At 46.5% G+C, this 26,187-nt stretch overlaps 1 protein-coding gene and 1 pseudogene across 1 annotated transcript; both read right to left on the bottom strand.

Annotated features, from left to right (window-relative positions):
• Positions 1 to 1,642: 1,642 nt before the first annotated feature.
• On the bottom strand, positions 1,643 to 3,222 carry LOC117867203 (glycosyltransferase family 92 protein F13G3.3-like; the record flags this gene model as incomplete). The annotated part of the gene is given in 5 exon segments (XM_034752031.1): positions 1,643 to 1,689; positions 2,262 to 2,362; positions 2,364 to 2,476; positions 2,478 to 3,071; positions 3,073 to 3,222. Coding segments are annotated over 5 exon segments (1,005 nt in total), but the record flags the coding sequence as incomplete, so codon positions are not given.
• Positions 3,223 to 5,402: 2,180 nt separating this feature from the next.
• LOC117889312 lies at positions 5,403 to 9,900 on the bottom strand (annotated as a pseudogene).
• Between the last annotated feature and the right edge of the window lie 16,287 nt (positions 9,901 to 26,187).

The raw sequence follows: 26,187 nt of genomic DNA, 5'->3' as shown, positions 1-26,187 counted from the left end.
GCAGGCCATCTCAAAAGCATCCAGGAAGTCATCCATGTCCTCCCGCTCCTTACATGGGGCCAGGATGCACTTATCAAAGCTCCGTACAGTCTTGGGTCCCCCCTCTCACCACAGCCGGGGTCTCGCGGCCCCTCAGCCTCGCCACCTCCAGTTCATGATGCCTCTGTTTCTCATGATCCTCCAGCTCTCTCGGTTTTAGCTCTTTCTCCCATGCCAGCCACTTCCACTTCACGGATGCTGAGCGTCGCCGGGAGGATCCCCTGCTGGCCGGCGAGCTTCGCCGGGAGGATCCCCTGCTGGCTGAGGGGGGGGGGGTCACGGTGCCCTCGGTATTTGCTGGGCTCCTCCCCACCCTTCCCCTAGGCATAGGAAGGAGGGGGTCTCCGGAAGCCCTCAGCAGCTGGCTGACCACTCCCAGCTGGGACAGACACTGGTGCCTGCGCTGCATCTGCCAGGCTGCTTCCCTCAGAGACAGGAATCAGTTCATTCAAGCGATCTCCCTCCTCCAGCTGGGCAATGAGCTGTTCTTTGGTGAGCCTCCCACTGCGCAGTCCCCTCTGCTTGCACAGCTCCACCAGGTCCCTCTTAAGCCGCTTGGCATACATCTTCCTGCTGGCCACTCACAGGCCTGTGTGCTCACCGCTCCCCACAGTTTCCAGGGAGACCCCTAGTGTGCCAGCCCTTCTCGAGGTCACCACCTCTCTGCCAGGGTCGAGCTGCAAACTCCTCCGCCCCTGGGACCACTCGCTGCAATCCCCCGGGGGACCCTGTTACTGCAAAAGTCCTTCTCGCTGGTCACACACTCCCCAGGGTGATAACCGTCTCTCTCTGACTCTTCAGCACGCCTGGTCCCCGTAAATCCCCCTTCGTTTTTCTGCTCCCCAGTCACTTACTGCAGGAAGCACCGTCCACGGGGTGCAGTAGATCCCGCCGCTGCCACCAGTTGTCACGGACTGTGGGGGAATCAGGGCCCTGCACCCCTCTTCCTGAGATTCACCGTGACTCTCAGCCAGCCAGTAAAACAGAAGGTTTATTAGATGACAGGAACACAGTCCCAAGCAGAGCATGTAGGTACAACCAGAACCCCTCAATCAAGTCCTTCTGGGGGGTTTAGGGAGCTTAGCCCCCAGCTTGGGGTTCCCTGTGTTGCACCATCCAGCCCAAACTGAAACCAAAAAAAACAAAACTCCTCCAGCAGCTTTCTCCCCCCTCCCCTCCCCTCCTCCTCTCCTTTGTTCAGTCTCCCGGGCAGAAGGAGTTATTTCTCCCAACCCCCCTCCTGGCTCAGGTTACAGCTCAGGTAACTTCCTTCAAGGGAAGTCCTCCATCCCCAATGCAACCCCCCTGCAACATTCCCAGGTCAAATCTGCTCCACTCCCTGCTCCCTCACAGCGGGTAATTGTACATGCTGCCTTCAGTGCAATAAACTTGATAGCTCCCATTCTGCAGCTGGACTTCTGGACTTCATTTATTCTTGCAGGGTTTTTTTGTGTACGTATGTTTGTTCTTTATAGGTAGGTGGGGTGGGGGTTATTGGCCAAAGTTTAGAGAATGGTTATTAGGTATATCTGGCTTTCACACTCCCTCTCTAAACTCCCAGCAACACTTCCGCCTTGCTGTGCCTGTTCACTAGCTCATCTGGTCACTTACGAGTTGGCTTTTTAAACCCTTCTTCTCCAGGCGTTAGCCCTGCCCGGTTATCAAGGGATCCTAAAGGAATTAAGAATCAAAGGATGGCACACTAGAGCCTCCTTAGGCTCCACACAAATGTTCTTTGACTGCGATAGTATCCAACCTCAGAATGCAGGTTTGTTGGACAGCGGATGTGAAAAATCAATATTTACCTAACCTTTCTAATCACTTGCATCATCACTTCCTATACCCCGAACAACAGCTCTGACAGCTGTTAGTGTAGGGAAGATTTTGCCCATTTCTCTGATACTGTCTCTAGCCTCTCATGTTTCACTCAGTTTAATTGCAGTGGAGAATTAATTTAAGTGATTTGAGTCTTTTTCACAGCTTCATATGGCATTGTAGATTTTCACATGGTCCCACATGCTTTAGATCACTGGTAAATGTATTTATCATTATCTGATGTGTTCACTGATTGTTGTCTTGTCTGCAAGGGACTTTTTATATGCACATTATCTATAACTTGGGTCTCCCCCACGTGCTGTTTTCAGTATCCTCTCTATATATTGGTAATCCATACACCGCCCCTCCTCTTCTCCCCCCCCCCCCGCCCCATTCTCTGTACTTACAACACTGTTTTCTGTCGCACTTCGTTAACATTAATGATGAGTTGTATCTCCAGAGTGTTGTATCCCTAATCAGGGATTCTCTAGGAAGCTTTCCTTGAAGGGCAATGATAAACTAGGGCAACGTCAATGGGAACATTCACACTGTCTCCATAGACACATAGGACAAAGTGGACTGAAGTCTGAACCACTTTCCTTGGATTAACTATCATTTTTTTTAGGATTAGTTACATTTTTTCTGTCAGGCTCTCTGTGAATATGCTGCAGGATGTTAACTCCAGGCACAGCATTCCAGGATGTAATGTTGAATATGTCAGTAGACGCATATATAGTTTTTGGAAATATGTGGTTCTCAAAGAGGAAAATCCCAGCCCCTGGATTTTGCTCCTGAAAGCTGCTCATCATAATTTTCCAGTGTGGATGTTTAATGGGCAAAATAATTTCATCAATATCATTAAGAAGCACAAACTTGCTCCTGTACATGTTGCGGTAAATACAGTCATTTAGAGCTGTGATTTGTCGGTAGTAGCCAATATGTGTTCCATCCTCCATAAATTTCCATCTAGGAGACACTTTGAGATATGAAGTAATTGGCCAGGGAATTATCTCGACAGTTCTGTCTGCAATATAAAACTTCAAGACTTTCTCCATCAATTGGCTGCAGCTGTTTTTATAAATCATCACTTTCTGTACCCCAAGAATTTTATACATCTCCATGCTCTGTATAAATTGTAAGACATTATTGTAATTTCCAAACATGGTAGAGATACACACAGTGAATTCAACGGGAAATGTCTCAACTTTGCGTTTTTTTTATTTCAAACCTTGGTAGTTGGTCAATATTTCCTTTACGGGCCCAATTGATGGATACAAAGTTTGGATCACAATTTGGGATTCCAAACAAGGCACTTACCCACTTCAATTTCCTCTTCTCTGTTTGTGGGGGAGAAATATTTTGTAACACCCCCGTTCAAAATCTACCTGTGTTCACAATCTACACACTATTGTAATAATGTTTGTACAAGGTATGCCTTGTGAGATATAATGTAAAAACTCAATTTGCTGATCAATAATAACATGGAGTTCCCTTCCACACAGACTTCCTGTCACCTTGCTCCCAGCTGGAAATGCTTCTCAAAGGGGGGACAGGACTATAAAAAGAAGGGGCAGATGACCTAAAAGATATCTCGTTTTCTCCCTCCCCAACATAGATCATAGAATGTCAGGGTTGGAAGGGACCTCAGGAGGTCATCTAGTCCAACCCCCTGCTCAAAGCAGGAGCAAACCCCAGACAGATTTTTGCCCTAAATGGGCCCCTCAAGGATTGAACTCACAACCCTGGGTTTAGTAGGCCAAAATGCTCAAACCACTGAGTTCTCTGCACCTTAATAGACAAAAGAAGTAGTGGTTGGACTTTGCAGGAGGGGTCCTGATCTAAATAGCTTGGTCAGTAAACCTGCTGAAAGCATGTGGTGAGAAAACTTTGCTTTGAATCTAAGGGCTTGTCTACACTAGTACATTACAGCACTGCCACTTTCTTGCTCAGGGATGTGAAAAAACACCCCACTGAGCACAGCAAGTTTCAGTGCTGTAAAGCGCCAGTATAGACAGTGCACCGGCATTGGTAGCTACGCCCCTCGTGGAGGTGGGTTTTTTAGCGTGCTGGGAGACCTCTCTCCCAGCACTCCGTCGTGACTACACAAGACACATTAAAGCACTGCCATAGCAGTGCTTTAGCACTGCTAGTGTAGACTAGACCTATATAGTTTAAGTTAGTCACCAGTAAACATTTTACCTTTATTTTTCTTGTAATTGTTTCTGACTTTTACACCTTGTTACTTGTTACTTGTACTCAGTTAAAATCAATCTCTTTGTAGTTAATAAACTTGTTTTATCTAATCCAGTGTGTTAAAATTAAAGTGGCCAGATAACTGTTTAAAATACTAAACTGGCATAGTATTCCTTTAAAAGAATAACAGACATAATATATTTGTACTGTCCAAGAGAGGGCTGGACAGTACAGGGCATACATTTCTGGGGGAAGATCTGAGATGGGGTGCGTTGCGGTCACCCTGAGCATAACTAAGGCTGGTAAGAGCCAAGGTGTGTCTGGCTGGCTGCAGCACACACACACTGACATGGTGGAGGCTGTTTGTGAGCAGGCCAGGTTGGCGGCGACAGCAGCAAACCATTGTAAAGGGCACCTCAAGTTACAGAGCGGGGATGACACAGCTACACAGTCTGGATTGTGCACCGGTATATAACAAAAGGTCTCCCACCCATCAGGAGCATGCTGTAATCACCCACGTATGGGATATTATGATGCAGGTCCCTCTCAATCTCTCCTGTTGAAACTTCCATTTTGGATAAATAGTCATGGGGGGAGGGAGCAAGGCGAGAGAGAGAGAGAGAAAATGACTCCATATCCTGGTGGCTAAAGCACCCAGCTGGGAAGTGGGAGACCCAGGGTCCAGTCCCCCTGCTCCAATGATTATTTCTCCAAAGTGGAACATCTTCAGTGGGAGAGACTGAGAAGTGCCACATCAGAATATTCCATAGCTCGGGGTAGAGCACTCTCCTGAGAGGTGGGAGACCCGTGTTCAAATCCTCTTTCCCTATTAGGCAGAGAAGAGAATTGAACCTGGGTTTTCCATAGCCTGAATAAGTAATCTAACCACTGGGGTAAGAGTTAGAAAGGTGGCAGGGGCATCATCAATAAAAGAAACAGAGGAGGAACAAGCAAGAATGGCCTAGGCACCTAACTCCATGAGAGGGATTAGCTTAAGACACACACCTCTCATTGACATCTCCAATTGGCTAGTTTAGGTGAGTTCCTGTCTAGTGTGCTGGCTTTTATAGATCCCATTCTTAGGCACCTGTCTGTTCCTCTTGCACTGTATAGGGTGCCTGTCAGGGTACACCCCCCCAAAATCTGAACTCTAGGGTACAGATGTGGAGACCTGCATGAAAGACCCCTAAGCTTATCTTCTTCCACTTAGGCTAAAATTCTTCCAAGACACAGTCTTCTGCATTGGACAGATATTGCTGCCACCACCATGTGATTTTCACAAATATTCAAGGAAGGATCACTTGGAATCCCTATCCCCCCAAAACCCTTCATCCCCTTTCCTGTGGAGGCTTGATAATAAAATACCAACCTGTTGCCTCAGTAATGTGACCATAGATCAACCCCTTGTCTAAGGACTTTGGAATCAAAGGATTTTTTTTTTTAAAGGTAAATTTTATTAAAAAGAAAGAACATATCTGAAAACTCAGGCTTTAGGGATTAAACACCAAAAATAACTTTCTTGGGGTTCAGCTTAAAGGTTACAAGCAAAACAAAAGCACCTGGGGTTAGCATAGAGGAAGCCACAAACCAAAAAAAACAAAAAGGTTCCTAATTGCATCTGTCTTAACTTTTCCTGTGCTACTTACATATCTGGGGTTCCAAATGAGGAGTTTCTAGGTATGATGCAGATGATTTCCCATACCCGACTTAAAGCTTACAGCTTGTTGCTGCCTTCTCCTCTCTCCAGCCTGAGAGACAAAGAACCCCCCCCCCCACACACACACACAAACAGACACAGCAGTTTTTCCAATTTGAAAGGGTACTGCCTTCCTATTGGTTCCCCTGGTCAGGTGCCAACTCAGGTTAAGCTTCTCTTATAATTGTCCCTTTAGAGGTGTTTCCAATGGCTTCTGAGAATACCTGCAATATATTTTTCATGGTTCATTTGAAGTACTGCTTTTTTAGCACTTTGTTAACATTCTTAATCAAAGACAAGTTATATCGCCACAGGGTTGGATCCTTAGTGAGAAATTTTTTAGGTATGTTTCCTTGGAGAGGGTCTCTGCAATGATAAGTAATTGCAATGTCCCTGCAAACTTCTAGGCTGTCTCCATAGGCCTTTAGAACAGAGTGGACCGAAGTCTGAATTACTTTCCTTGGATCAACTATCATTTTCGTAGGACTGAAGGTCTATGGTCTATCAGGCTCTTTATAAATATGCTGGAGTATGTTGACCCCTGGTACAGCACTGCAGGATGAAATGCTGAATGCCTCATTCGAAGAATACACAGTTTTAGGGAAGATGTGGTTCTCAAAGAGGAAAATGCCAGTCCCTGGATTTTGCTCCTGAAGGCTGCTCATCATTGTTTTCCAGTCCAGGTGTTTAATGGGCAGAATAATTTCATCAATATCATTAAGAAGCACAAACTTGCTCCTGTACATGTTGCGGTAAACAAAATCATTTAGAGCAGTGATTTGTCCATAGTAGCCAATGTCTTTGGTATCCATAGAAAAATGCCAGTAAGAAGAAACGTTGAAGTACGAAGTAATTGGCCAGGAAATTATCTCAACTATTCCTTCTGCAATATAAAATTCCAAGGCTTTTCCCATCAATTGGCTGCAGCTGTTCTTATAGATAATAACTTTTTGTGCCCCTAGAATTTTATACATCTCAATGCTCTGTGTGAATTGTAAGACATTGTTGTAATTTCCAAACATGGTAGAGATGCACACAGTGAATTCAACAGAAAGGGTCTTGTCATCACGGTTTTTTATTTCAAACCTTGGTAGCTGGACAATATTTCCTTTAGGGGACCAATGAATTGACACATAGTTTGGATCACAGTTTTGGGGCTCCACACAAAGTAAATCTGCTGTACCATAAGGGAATCCAAATAGATCTGAATGAACATCTATTGCTGCCCTTTCCACAGATTCCTTGCCATCAGATTGACAGCAAAATCAGCAATAAAGATCTCTTACTTCATCACGGTGTACAGTCCCAATTACACGAGTGAGATTTATTTGTCTTTTGTCAAAGTATGGTGCTATTATAAATGTTTTATTATATTTTAATGCTGTGATTGTATCCCTGGCGATCTCACCTTGACAGAGGTCAATCGGCCCTATCAACTTTGATGGGAGAGAGTTTTGTGTTACCCAATAGTACAAGAGGGAGTACAGAATCAGTACGAAAAGGACCATCACAAAAAAAAAAAAAGATTCTTCCATAGCAAGACATTTCTGCATTTAAGTTCTAGGTAAGTGTCTATGAGAGAAATGGGTTAAAGTTAGAATGAACATTACCAGTTAAAAGTAGGAAGTAAAAGTAGATATCGGTAATTACTTTACCAGTTAAAAAGTAGGAAATATTTAAACTGAAAGCTAATCTACTCCTGTACCTACATAACATAATCATTCTTGATTGTTGTTGGGTTTTTTTTTGGAAGTTCCTCCTCCTCCTCCTCAGAGTTAGATACAAATTACTGATTAGTTATATTTTCCATCCGCAACTTCCACCTTCAATCCTCATCCTCTCTCTTGGACATGCTTTGAGTGGAATTTCTCTATTTTTTCCCCTAGACTCTGCACTTGGTAATTGGCCAGGAAATAAAGGTACCCACTCCTCTAATACAGACATTTCACATTAAACATTTGAAATCAGTCTTAAATGTATAACATTGTAAATTCTGCCTGCTGTTGTTCCGTTGCTTTTGGTGGTTTTGCTTCCTGATACAGGGTGAACATTTGCGTTTATTTTAACTTGAATATTAGAAAGAAGACCTCAAAAAATAGATTAGAAAAGGACAGAACCACTGTCAAGTGAGTTTCCTCTCCTCCTTCCCAGATTTATTTTTTAACTGAAACCCAGTAGAGTAAGTGCTATGTTAAAAATAAATAAATAAATAAATAAAAATCTCTTACTAAATATGAGTTACAAGTTTCCTCACAAGTTAGATATTTTCTTATCTTATCTAGAGTAGGACTGTAAAATAGTAAACGGTTAACCGGTAAGCATTAGTCTTACCGGTTAATCCAGGCTAACACTTAACCCCCAACCCCGGGCAGGCTGGAGCAGTTCCAGCCCAGTGGGCTTCGGTGGCTGGCCAACCCCAGCTGCAGCCTTGAGCTGCGCCAGCCAGAGCAGCAGCCCCAGGCCGTGGCAGCCGGCCCCAGGAACAGTCCTAGTCCTGCTGGCCAGAGCAGCCCCAGCCCCTCTTCCTTTAATTGGTTGACCGATTAAACAAAACAATTAAAATTATATAACTGGTTAACTTTTTTAACAATATTTACATCCCTAATCTAGAGTAGTTTATTTTAGAGCCTGAGCATCTACACAGAAGTTAAATAGCCCCTTAGCCCAAGCTTTGCAAACCCGTTAGCTGGCATGGACCAGCCACGGGTTTTTAATTGCAGCAGCGACATATCCTCAGAGTACATTTCCCAGACTGGAAGAAGAGCTCTTTGTAAAATCAAAAATTTACAAAAATCTTTTACTCTGAATTTTAGACTCTAATTTCTTCAGATTAACCAAGTCTACTAACCTTATGTCCAAAAATTATTTTGATTCTGACTTGTTTGAGCGGACCTCATCCATTTGGCTCTTTTGGACACTAGGTAGTTGATCACCTGACTTGTCACTAATGAGCTTCTCAAAATATTACTGAACCTGAAGTTCTTCCTGTTGCAGAAGAGGCATTGCTGTTCACAGAAATCTGCCTGTAAGAAATGGCCAATTACTTTATTGATTAATTCCCTTTTCAAAGAAATTGGGTTAGGCAGGCATAGATTAATTTAAGGATTAATGAATCACATCCTTGCTCTCCTAACACCATGTTCAAAGATCCATAATTAAGAGACTACTGCAGGAAAATAAGCCTACCTGAAGAGAAGGTGCAAGTGTGAGATCAGTGACTGAAGAGAAAACTGGCCGAAGGAAAAGTTTGAAATACGGTTACTGTGTATGTGAAAATGACTCCATACTCTTATGCTGCTGCTGTACACAAGGTATGGTATCTGAAAGGGAACTAGGGATTTTTAACCACACCTTGATAATAAGGAGGACTGCAAATTAGTTTTCTTATTTAGGTCTTATAGCCATGATATAAAAATGGTTTGGGCACATTTACATCTAAACATGTTTATGTTCACATTCACTGCAGCTATCATTTATAACAGTGCCTAGAAGTGTGCTACAGAAAATAAGAGATTTAATTTCTGCCCTAAAGATTTTACTATCTAATTATTGATAAGACAATGAGTGAGAATGAGATAAAGGGGGTTATGAGAGAGAGGAAATGTACGAGTTAAATCAATTACTTAGCTAGGTTATGTTTGTATCTGGATGGCACAATTTAATTTCTAAATGTAGATGGGGGTGAGGGAAGAGGCAAAGAAAACGGGAAAGAGGATACCCGAAATTAGGGGAGGTTGGAAGGAGATGTGCGGTTGGTGGCTGGGGGAAAGGTAGAGACAAGGAATAGGAGGAGGAATGCAGGTGGCAGGGTGAAGTAAGTAACATGGAAAATCAGCTGAGGACAATAAAGGTAAGCAAATTAGAAGAAGTGGCAACAGAATTGATATGCTACATCTAGAGACCTAAGAATAGTGTGATTATTGTCTTATCGTTCCCATGCGCTCCCCTTATCTGGTTTTCTGTAACCACCTGTTGTCTCTTGTCTTATACTTTGATTGTAAGTTCTTAAGGGCAGAGATCATCTTTTTGTTATATGTCTGTATGGTGCCTGGCACAATGGAGTTCTGGTCTGTAACTACAGCTACTAGTGTTACACTGGTCTACAATTTTTGAGAAGTCGTCTGCTTCAGAGATAAAATGTGCTATTTATTATGTATTTTGATGTGCTGAATTCAAATATGACAATTAAAACAAATGATTGGCTACTGTTTCTAAGATAGTTATGTTTTTACATTTTATGTCTATGTATAATGTGTAGATAGTAGAGTTTTAATCATAAATTGTAAACCTAGGTCTTTTTATGTGTTTATGGTTGCTTTACATGATAATATTTCACCTGACCTGTTTATGTAACACTTTAAAAATCAGCAAAAGGGTTATATAAATAAAATTTATTATGAAACAAAAGGCAACAAACTATTATGTACATAGTTTAGTCCTATTCAGTGTCTACTCGGCGCTTCTTGGCTTGTCTCTTGTATTCATTAAATGGAGCATCTCTTGTCACTGTCCAGCAATAGTCTGCAAGCATTGATGAGCTCCATTTGCCCTGATAGCGTTTCTCCATTGTTGCAATGTCCTGGTGAAATCGCTCGCCGTGCTCGTCGCTCACTGCTCCGCAGTTCGGTGGAAAAAAAAATCTAGGCCCCTGGTAAGTGGATTTGATTTTGGGAATTGCTGAAGTGAGTTGTTGGGGGCAGGAGGGTTGCATAAAGCAGGCCTGTCTCCTACCGGATGCATAGTCTGAGCGGCGGAACAGGCTGTCGGTTGACTCCCTCACTTCACAGGAATCTCCCTTAGAGATCTCCAGGAAACTCTCATCGAAATACTGGGCAATCCGCTGCAGCAGGTTCTTCGGCAGAGCTGCTTTGTTTCTTGCCCCATTAATGGTAATTGTCCCACGCCACTGTGCCGTCACGGGAGGTGGTGGGGAGACCATTCATGCACACAGGCGAGCCGCATAGGGGCCAGGGCGGAAGCTGCAGTCTTGGAGAAGACCCTCCCCTTGGTTCCCTGCTCTCTCTAGGCAGCAAGATATCTTCCATAATGATCACATGCTGTGGAAAGTGTGGCGACAGGAATGATCATCAGCCGCCGCCCCTCCCCCGTGCTGGCTCTCCCTAAGAACCACATGCCCAGTGTACAGCAGGGTCCAGGAAGAGTGATTTTCCCTGCCCCTGCAGCTACTCACCATTTTGGGGATCTTGTGGCTCATGTGTGCCTGCCTAGGGTCAGCCAGTTAGTGACAGGCGTGAGAGTACTGGCTGTGTTTTAAATCACTGAATCAGTGTTTTGTATGTTGCAAAGAATACTGCTTCTGTAAAATGTTGCATTTAAACTTCACAGAGATGACCTTGGGAGCCCAGCCTCCTCCTTTGTTATCAGTGGCTGAACGGCTGTGCAGAATTAGAAAGCGGCCAAGAAGAACTAAGGAGGACTTTCTGCGTGATGTTATGATGCACTCCACTGCCAAGAAATGGGAATTAAAGGAGTTGTGGGACAGCGAGAAGAGGGACCGAAAGGAGAACATAGCATGCCAGAATGAAGCCACGGAGCGGCTCTTAACGTTATGGAGCGCCAAGCAAACACGCTCCAGGCGGTACTAGCTCTGCAAACTGAGCAGCTCCGCGCCTGCCGTCCCCTGCAGCTGCTGTCACAAAACTCTTTCTCATGCACCCCCCCCACACACACACACACACTCTTATCAACCTCCTGGCTCCAGTCTATACCCTTGGTATTCCATTCCTCCCCCCCTCACAGTCCAGCACTGCAGACTCTCACTGCACTCAACACCCATCCCTCTGCAGTTTGGCCCTGTAGTACCCTCTGCATTATACTCCAAAGAAGAAGACTGGATACGATCCCTGGACATACACTGTAACTCCCAGCGCTGTAACTCTGCCAGTGTAGACATACCCTAAGACCTAGTCTACACTAGAAAATTAGGTTGGTTGGCTAAGGATGTGAAAAATCCACACCACTGAGTGGTGTTATTAAGCCAACTTAAGTCCCCATGCAGACAGTACTACTAGGTCAATGGAAGAATTCAGCCAACCTAGTCACCTCCTCTCGAGGAGGTGAATTACCTACACCCTCCCATTGGTGTAGGTAGTGTCTACACCAGGGATCGGCAACCTTTGGCCCACGGCCCGCCAGGGTAAGCCCCCTGGCGGGGCGGGCCGGTTTGTTTACTTGCTGCGCCTGCAGATTCGGCTGATCGCGGCTCCCACTGGCCGTGGTCCGCCGCTCCAGGTGGGCCGCGGGCCAAAGGTTGCCAATCACTGGTCTACACTGAAGTGCTACAGCAGAGCAGCTGTGTTACTATAGCATTTTAAGCGTAAACAAGCCCTAACAGGAAGAAAAAAGAAGCAGGGAGGAGGGGCTTTACCTGGAGATATATCTCAAAGGTTTGCTTAAGTTTATTTAGGGAGACAGAGGAGTCACCTTGGTACCCTTCACTGAAGAAGTCAAAGGACAGTGATTTTGCTTCATGAAAAAGGGGTCTCAACCAGGCTTGGTTGAAAATGCTGGAGAGAACTTTGAGTGAGACAAGTTTGGTTAGACAAGAGAATAACTTGTTAACTATGTTTAGTCTCTAGAAAGTGCGTTAGGATTTTATTTTATATGTAACCATTTGTTTCCAATATTCTTACTCACTATTACTTGAATCTCTATTCTTTGATAATAACTTTAGATATATTTATAATGAAAACAATAATAAGTGCTGTGATGTAACGCAAAGCAAGGTTCTGAATTGAATCTTACAGACTGGTGTGTACTGTTCCCTTGGGAATAGCAGGCCTGGTAAGTTTGAGCATTCAGAGGATAAAGAGCTGGACACTACAGATAATGCTCCGAGGATTCAGAGGTTGTGCGTACCTGTTGCTACCTGTACAAAGAGAGCAAGGTCTGTGGAGGACTCAAAGGCTTGTGAGACCAGAAGCTAGTGGTTTCATGAAGCTAACAAACATCAGGTACAAACAAACAAACCTGCTTCATGCTAAGGGCAAGTAGTAGTGAGGTACCTCACAATCCTGGGTACCTCAGTAAGTGTCACAGACATCATCATTAGATTGTCTTGACATGTATAAGTCACATCTTAATACAGAACTAACAATATTAAGCAACATATTATGTATTGACCATATATTGTTATATCAATAACATTTTCTTTTCCCAAAAATTATTTAAACATAACCTTAACAGGAGACCCACCAATAAATCCCCAGCCCCTGGTTCTTTGCCAGGCTTTGTTTCAGCAGTCTTGGCTCCTCCAGGTCCCCCTGATGCCCCCAAGACCTTCAAATCTCCATAGAATCCCCTTAAAATCCCAGAAAAACTTCTTAGAAACCCCCAGAGAACCCTAGGAATCCTGAGAAACCCCAGAATTCTGAGTATATTGAGCCACTGATCCATTCCATGTAGACTCCATTACCCCCTTGGGGTTATCTTGGTGTACCTAACGCTCCCAGTTATGTCACAAGGAGATATGGGATTTCAATTGAAAGCACAGCTGAGTGAAGATAAACAATGAAGGGAGTGCCACATACTTTTTCTACACCTTCAGTTACAAGGAGTTTCATTCTTACAGGCTTCAGTTCTGGGCACTTTCCCTGGCCCTAGATGGTGGAGTGAAGAACAAATTCAGACCATTTCTAAAGGGTCACATTTATGTAGGACCATTACAAATTGGCGTATCCTAGACCTCATAATATATGCTAAAATGTACCTGTCCTTTGCTCTAGGTTCATGTCATAAATACAATAAATACATGCCATAATGATTCAAACCCTCACATTAAAATATCCAACATTAAAAACTACCCAAACCATGGGCAGCACGTATAATAGGCACAGGAAGGCCGTGCCTTCCCACACAGGTGTCATAGACGTGCTGCGGAATGCTGGGGACATGGTGGCCCCAGTCTTTCCGTCCCTGCCTTTCACATCACAGGAAGATTTAATTTATTATGGTCCATGTAGCTTCCAGGGCGGCTGGGAAGGCTGTATCTGCTATTCAGCTTCCTGGGTCCCTTGGACTCCCCATAGACATTACTAATGAACTCGGAAAGCTGAGTAGCAGATAGCCTCCTCAGCCGCTCTGGAACTTGCATAGAGAAGCTCAGTCAGTCATGTACATTGTTTCTCCCAGCCAGGGCTGCTGCAGTCTTTTGCACAATGTCTCCAAGACTCAGCCCCCTCTCCGGAGAGCCCTGCTGGCTGTGCTGCTGCTGTATGCTTTGCAGGTTCCAACTTCCTCTCCTCCCTGTTCAGCTCCCTCCCTGCTTGGCCCCTCACCCCATCCAGTCTCCCCCTCCCTACTTGGCACCCCACTGCTCCTTGTGTGGGCTTCCTCCTTGCCTCCCCTCCTCATCCTCCTCCTGTCGGACCCAAGCCCTCTCTCTCTGCTCAGCCTCTTCCCTGCTTGCCCAGTATGGGGTTTCCGCCTTGCTCCCTCCCTCCCCTAGTCCTCCCCAGCCCAGCTGCTGCTTGATGGGTCCTCCTCTCTCCCCTGCCCTCTTCCCGCAGACTCCCTCTCCCCTCACCCCTGCTTGCTGCCTGGTGGGTTTCCTTCTAGCCCTCATCACGCCCCCCAAAGCCGCTGGTCCCCAGGTTCCTCCTCTCCTTGCTCGCATTTGAACCCTGCCACTCACTGCAGTCCCCCTCTCCCCACTCAGTCAGCTCCCCCTTTTGATGCATGGGTTTCCTTGCCCCCCTCCATTTGTCCCCCCATCCGCTGTGGGACTCCTCCTGCTGCTGTGCTGATGCTAGAGCAACTCAGCTAAGAGGCATCAGAAGGGGGGGCAGGCATCAGTATTAAAAGTGGTTCTGTTTTTCACTGGCTGGCCCAGCTATGGGACTTCTCCTGCTGTACTAATGCTGGAGCAACTCAGTTAAAGTGCCTGCCGGAAAGGGGGGCGGGGAGGGGCAGGTCACTTTTAAAAGAGGGAGGGCTTTTTGAAAGTTTGCCTGTCTCACCAACAGAAGTTGGTCCAATAAATGATATTATTGCCTCACCCACCGTCATGGGTGGTGCCAGGTATAATAGTCCAAGGGGAACCACCTTGTCTCTCTAAAAGGACACAAGTCATATAGAACTCACATATCACACATTCCTATGTGAAACAAGGAATCACATTGAAATCATAGCTGTTGGATTCCTCTATAAACTGTACCGTACTACAAATACAACTATCCTACATGCACAGCCTGTTCAGTAATCAAGTAAGAGTCCCGCCAAAGAGACGCATTTGTTTTCCAGATAATGGAAAAGGAAAGTAAAATATAAGCAAAAAAGCATGGCTTGGTGTTGAAATCAGAGCTAGAACTGTAAAGATATGGGGTTTTATTAATGGCTCCCTGTCATAGGCTTCCAGTTTGACATTGGACCCATCATTTAAGGCTTGATCTCAAGGGGAATCTTTCCATTAATTGAAAAAGGCAGCAGCTAGGGGACTTAATTAACACATGCCTTAGTTTCTCCATCCAAAAAACAGGGATAATAATACTTGCGTGCCTCACAGGAGTTTGTTTAAATTAATTGGTTTTGGTTAGGTGCTTTGAGGTCATCAGATGGAAAATGCTTAGAAGTGTTGTTTTACAATTCCAAAACCTTTATGCTTCATTCATGCAGCATACATTCCTCCAATCACAGGAGATTGGGACTTTATGGGACAACTCCTCTTCCCACTGAATAATGCTGGAGCAACTTGCCAGAAAAGGGGTGGGGGTGAGCAGGGAGGAGGAGGGAAGAGGAGGGAAGAGACGCGGGAGAAAGTGGGGAGGGGGCAGACTCTGGGCGGTGCAAGGGCGAAGCGTGGGCAAAGCCACAGGCAGAAGAGGACAAGGGAGCTAGCCTCCCCAAGCAGCAGCCTGTGGAAGCTTCACCCACCGCCGTGACCCAAGCCATTAAGATGGCCACTCTAGTCCTCTTAGAGAAAGCCTGGGTCACAGAACTTGCACAAGATCAACAGTGTGACCAAGCTGGAACCTAGGAGTAAGTGGGGCTGAATTCCAGAGTCAACCCTGTGACATTATACTCCATATTCTTTATGAAAATATGCTTGTGGTAGGAATATGACATAACTAAGATATGCTTTATGCAAGATAACTCTTGTAAAGTATCATTGGAAAGGTTATAATTTACTGAATATGATCCTATTCGTATGCATGTATAATTTCTGTATCTGAAATTAGGAATATTGACTATGTATCTATATTTCCACTGTGTTACTTTGGGTGACGCCTCCTGCTAACACTTCAGTGAAAAAGACAACAATGAAAAAGCTGGACAGTGCTGATGGCCCATCAGCAAGAGACAATGGACTGTAAAAGAGCTTAGTCTTCCTGTGAACTGTGGGTCAGCCTGTGAAGAATGGCTACAGGGGCCGTACAGAGGCATGTGACCATGTCACCTGATACTGGAATCTATCTTGAATTCTGTACTTTTCCAGGAGAAGGGTGTGTGTGTGTGTCTGTCTGTCTGACAAACTAGGAAACAAAGGACTCCCGCCTTATGTGAATCCTATTTCAGGGTGGGGAATGAGGTAATCCAGGTCCTCAGTTCTCCCCTGCTGCCCCACCCAAGATGACTGCTGGAAATAACTAAAACTGAACTGGGGGGAAGAACTGGACCCAGGCTGGAAGGGCATCTGGCCTGTGAAGAAGATTATTAGAACCACATTTAGGGTGAGAACTTACATGTAACCAGTTTCTTTAGTGTATTAAGTTTAATTTGCATGCTCTATTTTATTTTCTTAGTAATCTGCCTTGTTCTGTGTGCTACACCCTTAACTACTTAAAATACACCTATTATATGTAATAAATTTATTTCTGGTTTATAATATAGTTTATATGATTTCTAAGTGGGCGGGAGCAGAAGAGTTATGCATACCCTCCTCCACCTTGAGGGAAGGGGCAAATTTCATATAATTTTGGGTTTGTACTTCAAGGGGGTGGACATCTGGGTGCTATGGCGAGCCCCTTAAACTAAGCCTTCCCAGAGCGGATCTGTGTCTCTCTGTGCAGCTGTGTGTAGCTCTGCCTGTGTACTTGGCTGGAAAAGGCTGGGGAGCCAAGACCAGGTAAAAGGGAGCCCAGGCTGGCAGAATAGTCTGATTCAGTGGCATCCCAGCACACCAGGTGACATCCCAGGGGGTCCAGCCCATCACAAACCCTTCACTAAAAATGACTCGGGCAGCACCTCACTTAGTGTATTTAATTTTTAGGTCTTCAGTCTCTGGAAGGCTACACTAAGGCACCAATATGAACATCTGCCCCCTACCAGAACCCACAGTGAGGGCAACAGTATTTCATTTTGGCCAGGTTACTGAGGTAGCTGATCTAATGGAATCAGCACGACCAACTGACCCTCGTCCACCACGAGGAGCCTACTAACCAGAGTGCAGTTGCTATATTCAGGCCTAAAAGTCAGTCAGGGACAGGGCAGGCCAGGCACCAGCTTGCCAAGCAGGTGCTTGGGGTGGCTGCTCTGGAGGGGGGCGGCAGGTCCAGGTATTCGGCAGCAATTCGGCGTGACGGTCCCTCACCCCCCCTCGGAGCGAAGGACCTCCCGCCGAATTGCCGCCCCAGATCGCGATCGCGGCTTTTTTTTTTTTGCGCTGCTTGGGGCGGCAAAAACCCTCAGAGCCGCCCGGGTCAGGGAAGGCTGAAGGAACCAGATGGCTGCACTACCACCGACCCCACAATCTGCCCCCAAACGGCAGGAGCGATCGCTAGCAAGATCCCCAGCATCATCATCTAGTTTACTGAGCAGGGCCCCACACCCAGCATGTAACAGCCTGACAGGGCTCAGCCTTGCAGACCCAAAGACTCAACAACACGCAAGAGTCAGCCCCCAAACCAAGCACCAGATTGGCGCCAAAGAGCACGTGCGCGTGGGCCCTCTCTTAGTTTTCACCCAGCCCCCGACGATTAGTGCTACCAACCCCCTCAACGTCATCAGGGCGCTTCTGGCGCCCCCCGACCCGGCCGCTAACGTCCCGCCTCACCTCTGCGCCTCCCGGGGCCTGCAGCCGGATCCCCTTGCCAGGCCGGTGCAGCGCCGCGGGCGGGCGGGACGGGAGCGCAACCGAAGGGTCGCTCGTTCGCAGCCACGTCTCTCGTCTGCATCCCCTTTTGCGCCAACAGCATCGGCTTCTGCAGGACAGGAGAGAGTGCTCGTCCTGATTGGCTGCTGCTGCCCAGGAGGCGGGGCAGTGCGGAAAGCAGCCAATCGGTGGCAGGTCCTCCTGGCGGCGGAATTGAAATTCCGCGGGCTGGGGCCGCTTTGTTGCTAGGTGACCGGTCCCGCTTGGCTGAGGAGCCAGGGGACTCTGCCGGCTTCGGAGCAGGTCGGTCTCCCAGCCGCGCTTGGTGTCGGCGCCTGCCTCACCGCCGCCCGCAGGGAGGAGCTCGTCCGCGCAGGTGGGCTGGGGACTGGGCGGTGCGCGAGGGGGTTGGCTAGGCTGGAGGGGGACGGGGCGGGAGGATATGGCCTGTGAGGATGCAGCGCCAATGGATTGGGGGATGGGCTGGGGGTGCGGGGGCCTAGATAGAGGTTTGGATGGGGAGCCAGTGCAGTGGAGGATGAGGCAGCCAGGGGAAGGTTGGGGGCCTGGATAGGTCAGTCCTCGGTTAGAATGTGTTTTTAGGCTCCATTCAGTGGTGCACTCTAGCTCCCATTGAACCACTGTCAGCTTGGTCTGATCAGCTAGTGAAAGTGGGGTTATGGAGTGGCCCCAGAGGTGAAAGTAAGCCAGTAAGGTATGGCGTGCTGGACTGGCTTCCCCTGGCGGGCGATATAAAGGGGCTGGGGATTTAAAGCCCCACCCCTTCCGGTTGAGGCCCCGCCCCTTGCCCAGGACTCTAGCATAGCCGTCCTTTAAGTTACTTTCACCCGTGGCCCAAAAGTAGCTGGAGCATACCAGTGAATCCTACACCAGATGGGGTGGAATCAAACCTTATACAAACAGCATGTGTATCCTAGAAGTACCTAGAAGATATTATAGCTGTTGGTGAAGTCTTGTGGGGTGGGGTGACCTGGGCAGGCTAGGCTATGCTAACTGTGAGGAGAGGTAGAGGGAAACCAAGGGATAACTTTAAATTTTTAGAACATGATAAAAGAAAACCCCAAAATTGTACCAGGAGCATAAGTAATATAGACCATTGCCAATGCCTTACTATTTATAATAAACTATATATCTCGAACTCATTAACTTTTGTGAACTTGTACATGCTGTGCAGTTAGTACCAAATGCATTTTTATTAACAAGAACAAAAGATTACAATATGTACTGTGTCACTTCAGAGAAGAATCAACTTTTCTCTCCTTAGCTGTAAGTCCATCTCCATTCTTGCTGTCCTGTTCTTTTCTTCTCTTCAGCTTGAAGTGTTCCTTAGGTTTGATGTCCCTGTGGCTGTACCTCTTTGCACCAAGTTTATCCACAAACGGGTGTTTCTTAACCTATGGGCCCTCACTTGTCCATTAGACACCTTTGAACTGAATTCCGTCAATAGATGTTCAAAGAAGAGTCATTCTCACTGTTCATGTACTCCAGGTCCTTTTTGGGTGGACTTCTCATTACTGCTTCTAGGATCTGGGTGCATCTAACACAGCTATTTGATCAATTCCCTTTTTCACCAGTTATATTTCCTTTCATTTTTTCCCCCCTTGATATTCTCTCTGGGAAGTCTGCAGATTTTATTTCCCTCTACTTCCCTTCTCTAATAGCATCTGCTCACACAGCGAGTATTTCTTTTCCTGCTTATCCTGACCTGAAACTTTTTCTTTTTTTCTTCTTTCCTCCTCACTTCCCAGTCTGCTACTTTTATTCTCCTGTTATCACCTCCTCTCCTACCTAGGTTCCATTTCACCCATAGCACCTTCTCCTCTAACAGCTATTTTCCAACTGCCCCTTCTGGTGGATTCTGAGCTCCCTCCCAAGCTTGAGTGGCCTTCTCCTTGGCTGTTTCCCCAGGATAGCATTCTGTGCTGCTGCAGATATTAGGCCAGGGTGAGGGTTACTACACTTGCTCTCTATCTAGGTCAGGTTACATTTTTGTGATATGGAAGCAGACAAGCCATAAGTGCCTGACTTAGACAGTAATGCAGGGCTAGACAACCTATGGCACGGGTGCCGAAGGCGGCACACAAGCTGATTTTCAGTGGCACTCACATTGCCCGGGTCCTGGCCACTGGAAGGGGGTATCTGCATTTTAATTTAATTTTAAATGAAGTTTTCCAAACATTTTAAAAACCTTATTTGCTTTACATACAATAGTTTAGTTATATATTAGACTTATAGAAAGAGACCTTCTAAAAACGTTAAAATGTATTACTGGCAAGCGAAACCTTAAATTAGAGTGAATAAATGAAGACTTGGCACACCACTTCTGAAAGGTTGCTGACCCCTGCAGTAATGTAAAATGAATTAGGTATCCTGATCTTTGAAAAGTGCTGAGGATGTAGTTATAATAGGGCTTAATTAGTTTCTGTGACACAAAGACAACATTGTCACAAATAGACTACTTTTGAAAACACTTGTTTGCATTTGGTACCCAGCCACATGATTGGTAACTGCAAAGCAAATGTTGTTTGTGCTCAAATTTCACGTTTTACATGGGAAAACTTGTTGGAATCAAGGGGTCAAAGACAACTCAACTTAAGCCTGAGTGTGTTGGGTCAAGTGTGTTTTCAGACCCAACCTGAATGCGATACTTGTAGTTGGGTCCTGTCTGGTTCAGGTCAGATTGCAAGGTTCAAGACACTGGTACTTTAAACAAAGCACTAGATTTTATGTAGCTGGGAAAGACCAGGTACCAAATCATAAATTGCAGCCCTAACCTCCCCATATACTTCCAGAATCTCAGTGAGAAGCCCTGACTAACTCAAGCAGAGAAGATGCTATACTTGGCCCCACTGCAGCTGATTATCTGTAATTATGCAATTTAATCTGCGGGAGTCCAACATGCTCCTCCAAGCTGCCACAGGCTTCCTCTTTCCTGGCATAAGGTCCTTTAGTAACCAAGAGAAAACTCTGGATGTTTATCAGTCACCAGATTAACCATTTATTAACTAGATAATAAAGAAAATGTTTAGACATATAGAATGGGCAGATTATAATACTGAAAATATTACAGTGCCACCGTATACATGGGAAGATCTCCCCAAGTGTTCATTTCTAGTCACCCTAATAAAAGATTCAGTAGAAATAAACTGGGTTCAGAAAGTGGCTGATGATTAACAGCCTAGAGAGGCTGCCTAAGACTGTTTACCTTAGAGTATAGCTCTCTTGCAAACTGATTGGAGAAGAAAAGGTAAAATCAGGTAAAATTACACTTTCCCACATTAAAAAATAAGGGGTAATCCTGACATTCAAATCCAGCAAATTTAAAATTTACAGAGGAACTACTTTTAACCCAAACATAATTAACTCATATCCATCCTGAAGACCTATTTCTTCCATAACACTTACAAGAAACCAGATGACTAAGCCTTCTGCTTGCTTATTTATTTATTAAATGTAAATGATGTGAGGAGGTATTGAATGGTGGAAAATAGGAAGGGGAACTTCATGTGATTATCTTAAATATAAAAAAATCTCAACAGAAAACATGCAATTACTAATCTATCTCCAACCCCCTCACTTGGCTTGTACAGCCTGATCTAGCTGTATCCTCAACCTTGGTCTGCCTTTGTACACTTTTTTTGTGTGTGACTGTACAGAAAGACTCTTTCTGTGTTTGGGTGCTATCACAAAAAACAGTTACCTACCGCTCGTAACTGTTAGTCTTCGAGATGTGTTGTTCATGTCCATTCCGAGTAGGTGTATGCGTGCCGCATGCGCAGTTGCTGGAAGACTTTTCCCCTAGCGGTACTGGTTGGCTCAGGCGCCCCCTGGAGTCGCACCTTCATGGCACTGCATATAGGGCCCTGCCGACTCGCTGCCTCTTGCCAGATTACTCTGAGGGGAAGGCGGGTGAGTCTTGGAATGGACATGAGCAACACATCTCAAAGAACAACAGTTATGAGAGATAGGTAACTGTTTTTTCTTCTTCGAGTGCTTGCTCATGTCGATTCCAAGTAGATGACTCCCAAGCTTTACCTAGAAGGCAGGGTCGGAGTTCATGAAATCACTGATTGAAGCACTGCTCTGCTGAATGCTGCATTGTCCCCGGCATGCTGGGTAATGGTATAAAGCGAAGTGAAGGTGTGAACTGAGGACCGTGTTGCCGCTCTACAGATCTCCTGGATTGGGACCTGGGTCAGGAAAGCCGCCGAGGAGGCCTGTGCTCTAGTAGAATGTGCCATCAGTGTGGGGGCAGGTATCTTTGCCAAATTGTAGCCTGCTTGGATACAGGACGTGATCCATGATGATATCCTTTGAGAGGACACCGGGAGGCCCTTCATCCTGTCCGCCACTGTGACAAACAGCTGGTTTGATTTACATCGAATGTCCAAGGAGTGGAGCTTCTGCTCCCAGCTGTTAGCATGAGGCTTTAGGGAAAAAACGGAGAAAAATGTCTTGGTTGGTATGAAATTGTGAGACAACATTAGGGAGAAAAGCTGGGTGTGGCCAAAGCTGCACTGTATCCTTGTAAAAGATGGTATAAGAATGGTCAGATGTGAGGGCCTTGAGCTTGGACACCCTTCTAGCTGAAGTTATAGTGATCAGGAAAGCCACCTTCCAGGACAGATAGAGTAGTGAGCATGTCACTATGGGCTTGGATGGAGGCCCCATCAGCCTCGAAAGCACCAGATTAAGGTCCCAAGCTGGGGTCGGTTGCCGAACTTGTGGGTATAACCTGTTTAGTCATTTAAGAAAATGAGACACCATCAGGTTAGCGAACACCAAGTGGCCTGCCTCTCCTGGGTGGAACGCTGAGATGGCGGCAAGGTGAACCTTTATGATGAGAGCGACAAGCCCTGCTGCTTTAAATGTAGCAGGTAGCCCAAGATAAAAGGTATTGATGATTGCGTTGGAGAGGTATGACTCTGCGAACACTAGATCGAGAATCTCTTGCACTTGTTCAAGAAGGTGGACCTGGTGGATGGTTTCCTACTGCCAAGGAGAACCCCCCTAACAGGATTGGAACATGTGAGTTCTACCAGGATTAACCATGCAGCTTCCAAGTTGTGAGGTGTAGAGATTCAAGATTGGGATGCTGAAGCAGCCGTGATGCTAGGTGATCAGGTCCGGAACTAAAGACAGGGTGATTAGGGTGTCCACTGAGAGCTCCAGCAGCATGGTTTACCAGTGCTGGCGGGGTCAGGCTGGTGCTACCAGCATCAGTGAGGCTTTGTCCCTCCGGATCTTGAGGAGGACTTTGAACGAGCAGAATAGGTGGGAACACGTAGAACAGGTGGGCCTTCCAGGGAAGAAGGAAGGCATCTGCAAGTGAGCCGGGACTGTGATTCAGGAAGGAGCAGAACAGAAGGCACTTCCTTTTGCTCTTTGTGGCGAACAAGGCCATCTGGGGGAACTCCCCACCATTGGAAAATGTTGTTCACCACATCTGGGCGAATGGGCCACGTGTGATTGTGAAAGGATCTGCTGAGATGGTCCACCAGCTCGTTTTGAGATCCGGGGAGGTCGGAAGCATTCAGGAATATTGAGTGGGCTATACAGAAGTCTCCGAGCTTGAGAGCTTCCTGACATAGGGGAGAGGAGCGTGCTCGACCATGTCTGTTTTATATAAAACATAGCTGTTGTGTTGTATCAGGACTGATACGCATCTTCCTTCCAAATGAGCTTGGAAGGTCTGAAATGCCAGATGAACTGCTTTCAGTTCCCTGACATTGATGTGAAGAAACAGCTCCGCTGGGGACCAGAGGCCCTGAGTTCTGTGCTCTCCCAGGTATGCTCCCCACCCATTGTCGATGTGTCAGTGACCAGACACAGTGAGGGGTGCAGTTTGGAGAAGGGGACCTCTGCGCACACCACTTGCAGATTGAGCCACCACTGAAGAGTCTCGAGCACCTGCGGTGAGTGTGTGACTACTTTGTCCAGACTGTCTCTGATGGGACAATACTCTGATGCTAGCCAGGCCTTGAGAGGTCTGAGCCTCAGCCTTATGTGTTGCACTACGTATGTGCAAGATGCCATGTGCCAGAGGAGCTTTAAGCAGTTCCTTGCAGTAGTCGTGGGGTACTGCCTGAAGCCTTGTATAATGTCATGCATAGCTTGAAAACGAGACTGTGGTAGGAAAGCTCTGGCTTGCCTCAAGTCTAACACCGCCCCTATGAACTCTGTTCTCTGAGTAGGGGATAGAGTTGATTTTTGTACATTCATCGGGAGACCCGGTCTGTCGAATGTGGACCTTATCAAGTTGACATGTTGTTCCACTTGCGTCTTGGAATGGCCCTTGACCAACCAGCCGTCAAGGTACGGGAATACCTGTACCTCTTTTCCTCAGGAAGGCAGCTACAACTAACATGGATTTGGTGAATACCCGAGGGGCCGATGACAAGCCGAAAGGGAGGACTGTAAATTGGTAGTGAGTGCAGCCCACTACAAATCTTAGAAACCTCCTGTGGGACGGGACTATAGAAATGTGGAAGCATGCGTCCTCCAAGTCGAGAGTGCCATACCAGTCCCCTGGATCCAGTCTCTGGTGGCCAAAGAGACCATATGAAACTTTAACTTCTCCATGAACCTGTTGAGATTGTGCAGGTCTAGGATGGGTCTGAGACCCCCTTTGGCTTTTGGTATGAGGAAGTCCTGGGAGTAAAACATCCTGCCCCTTAGTTCTTGTGGAACCTCCTCTACTGCTCTTGCCAATAGGAGGAGTACCACCCTGTATTAGGAGTTGCTTGTGAGAGGGGTCCTTAAAGAGGGATGGGGAAGGGGGGGGGAGGGGCTGAACTGAATTTGAGGGAATATACTAGTTCTACCGTGCCTAGTACCTAACTATCTGAGGTAATTTGGGACCACACATGGTAGAAATGGGATAGACAGGCCAAGAAGGGTAATAACAGATCCAGGATTTGGGTTGGTGTGTCACCCCTGGGTGCATCTTAAAAAGGCCTGCCTAGGGCCTGGGAGTTGTCCCGACAACCCTGATCCCTAGTTAGTAAGGGGTTGAGACTAGCAATGCCAATGATTTCTGCCCTTTCTTCTACTGAAGTCCTACCTACAATGCCATTGATACGGGCGTGGCATAGGTTGGGAGTTAAAATGTTTGCGTTGAGTGGTGGGTCTATGCAGCTCCAAAGATTTTACAGTGATCAAAAGTCTTTTAAACTATGCAGCTTTGAGTCCGTTATTTTCAAAGATAAGGTCGAGCCCTCGAACTGGAGGTCCTGAATTGTCTATTGAACTTCTCCCGGGAGGCCTGAGGCTTGAAGTCAGGAGCAACGACATATAGTGATCGCTGAAAACATGGTGCGGGTTGCTGAGTCCAGCGAGGCCTGCAATGAGGCCCTCGCCACCGCCTTGCCCTCATTAACCAAGGCCAAGAACTCTGACTTGGAGTCTGCCAGCACAAACTCCTTAAACTTTGACATTGCTTCCCAGGATTTAAAGTTATAGTGACTGAGGATCGCTTGCAGGTTTGCAATGCAAAGCTGGAGCCCTCTGGTGAAATACACCTTCCTCCCAAAGAGATCCAGCTTTTCACATCCTTTGCCCGGGAGTGGGCCCCTGCTGCCCTTGCCTCCCCTGCTTGTTCACAGCCGCCATCACCAGCGAGTCCAGGGGGGAGAGAGGGGAGGGAGCATAAACAGATATTCATACCCTTTTGATGGCACAAAATATTTTCTTTTGACCCCTCCTTTTGCTGTCGGGGTCAAAGAGGCTGGCATCTGCCACAGGGTCTTAGTGGTCTCCTGTATTGTTTTAATAAGGGAGAGTGCCACCCTGGTGGGGTCCATGGGGGATAAGATGTCGACCATAGGGTCTGACCTCCTCCAGCTGGATACCCATATTCTGTACCACCCTTCTGTGGAACTCCAGGTGGGCTCTATTATTAGGTGAGGCAGGTGCCGAAGATGTTCCCCTTACTGCCTCAATTGGGTGAGGATGAGGAGGTGGCTTGGGCTGGTACGGGCCTTCTTGTCTGTCTGGTTCCTTGATGCGTACAGAGTTGTCGGTATCCACACCTGTCTCGGTGTCGACTACGGTGCTGACTGCAGCGTGGACTACGGTGCCAGTAGTGGTGCCAGTGTTGACGCTGTGAGACAGCTCTCTGGCCTTGGACAAGGATCATTCATCTGAGGTGACTGAGAGGGATTGCCCTGAAAAGGACCCCTGGTATTGGTGGTATGCCCACAGGGTCCAAAAGGGCCACTGTGCTGACATCTGCCACTGCTGGCCATGGCACAGGTGGAAAGGATTGTGACTTTTCCAACCTCTGGGGATGCCGCTGCACTCAGTGCTGGCTCCTCCTAGGTACATAGGACTCTGCCTCCAAGTCTGACACTGAGGAGTCCGAGTGCAGAGACTA

The sequence above is a fragment of the Trachemys scripta genome, chromosome 17 (assembly GCF_013100865.1).
Source record: "Trachemys scripta elegans isolate TJP31775 chromosome 17, CAS_Tse_1.0, whole genome shotgun sequence".
NCBI lineage: Eukaryota > Metazoa > Chordata > Testudines > Emydidae > Trachemys > Trachemys scripta.
This window is presented reverse-complemented; position numbering and strand designations above follow the sequence as displayed.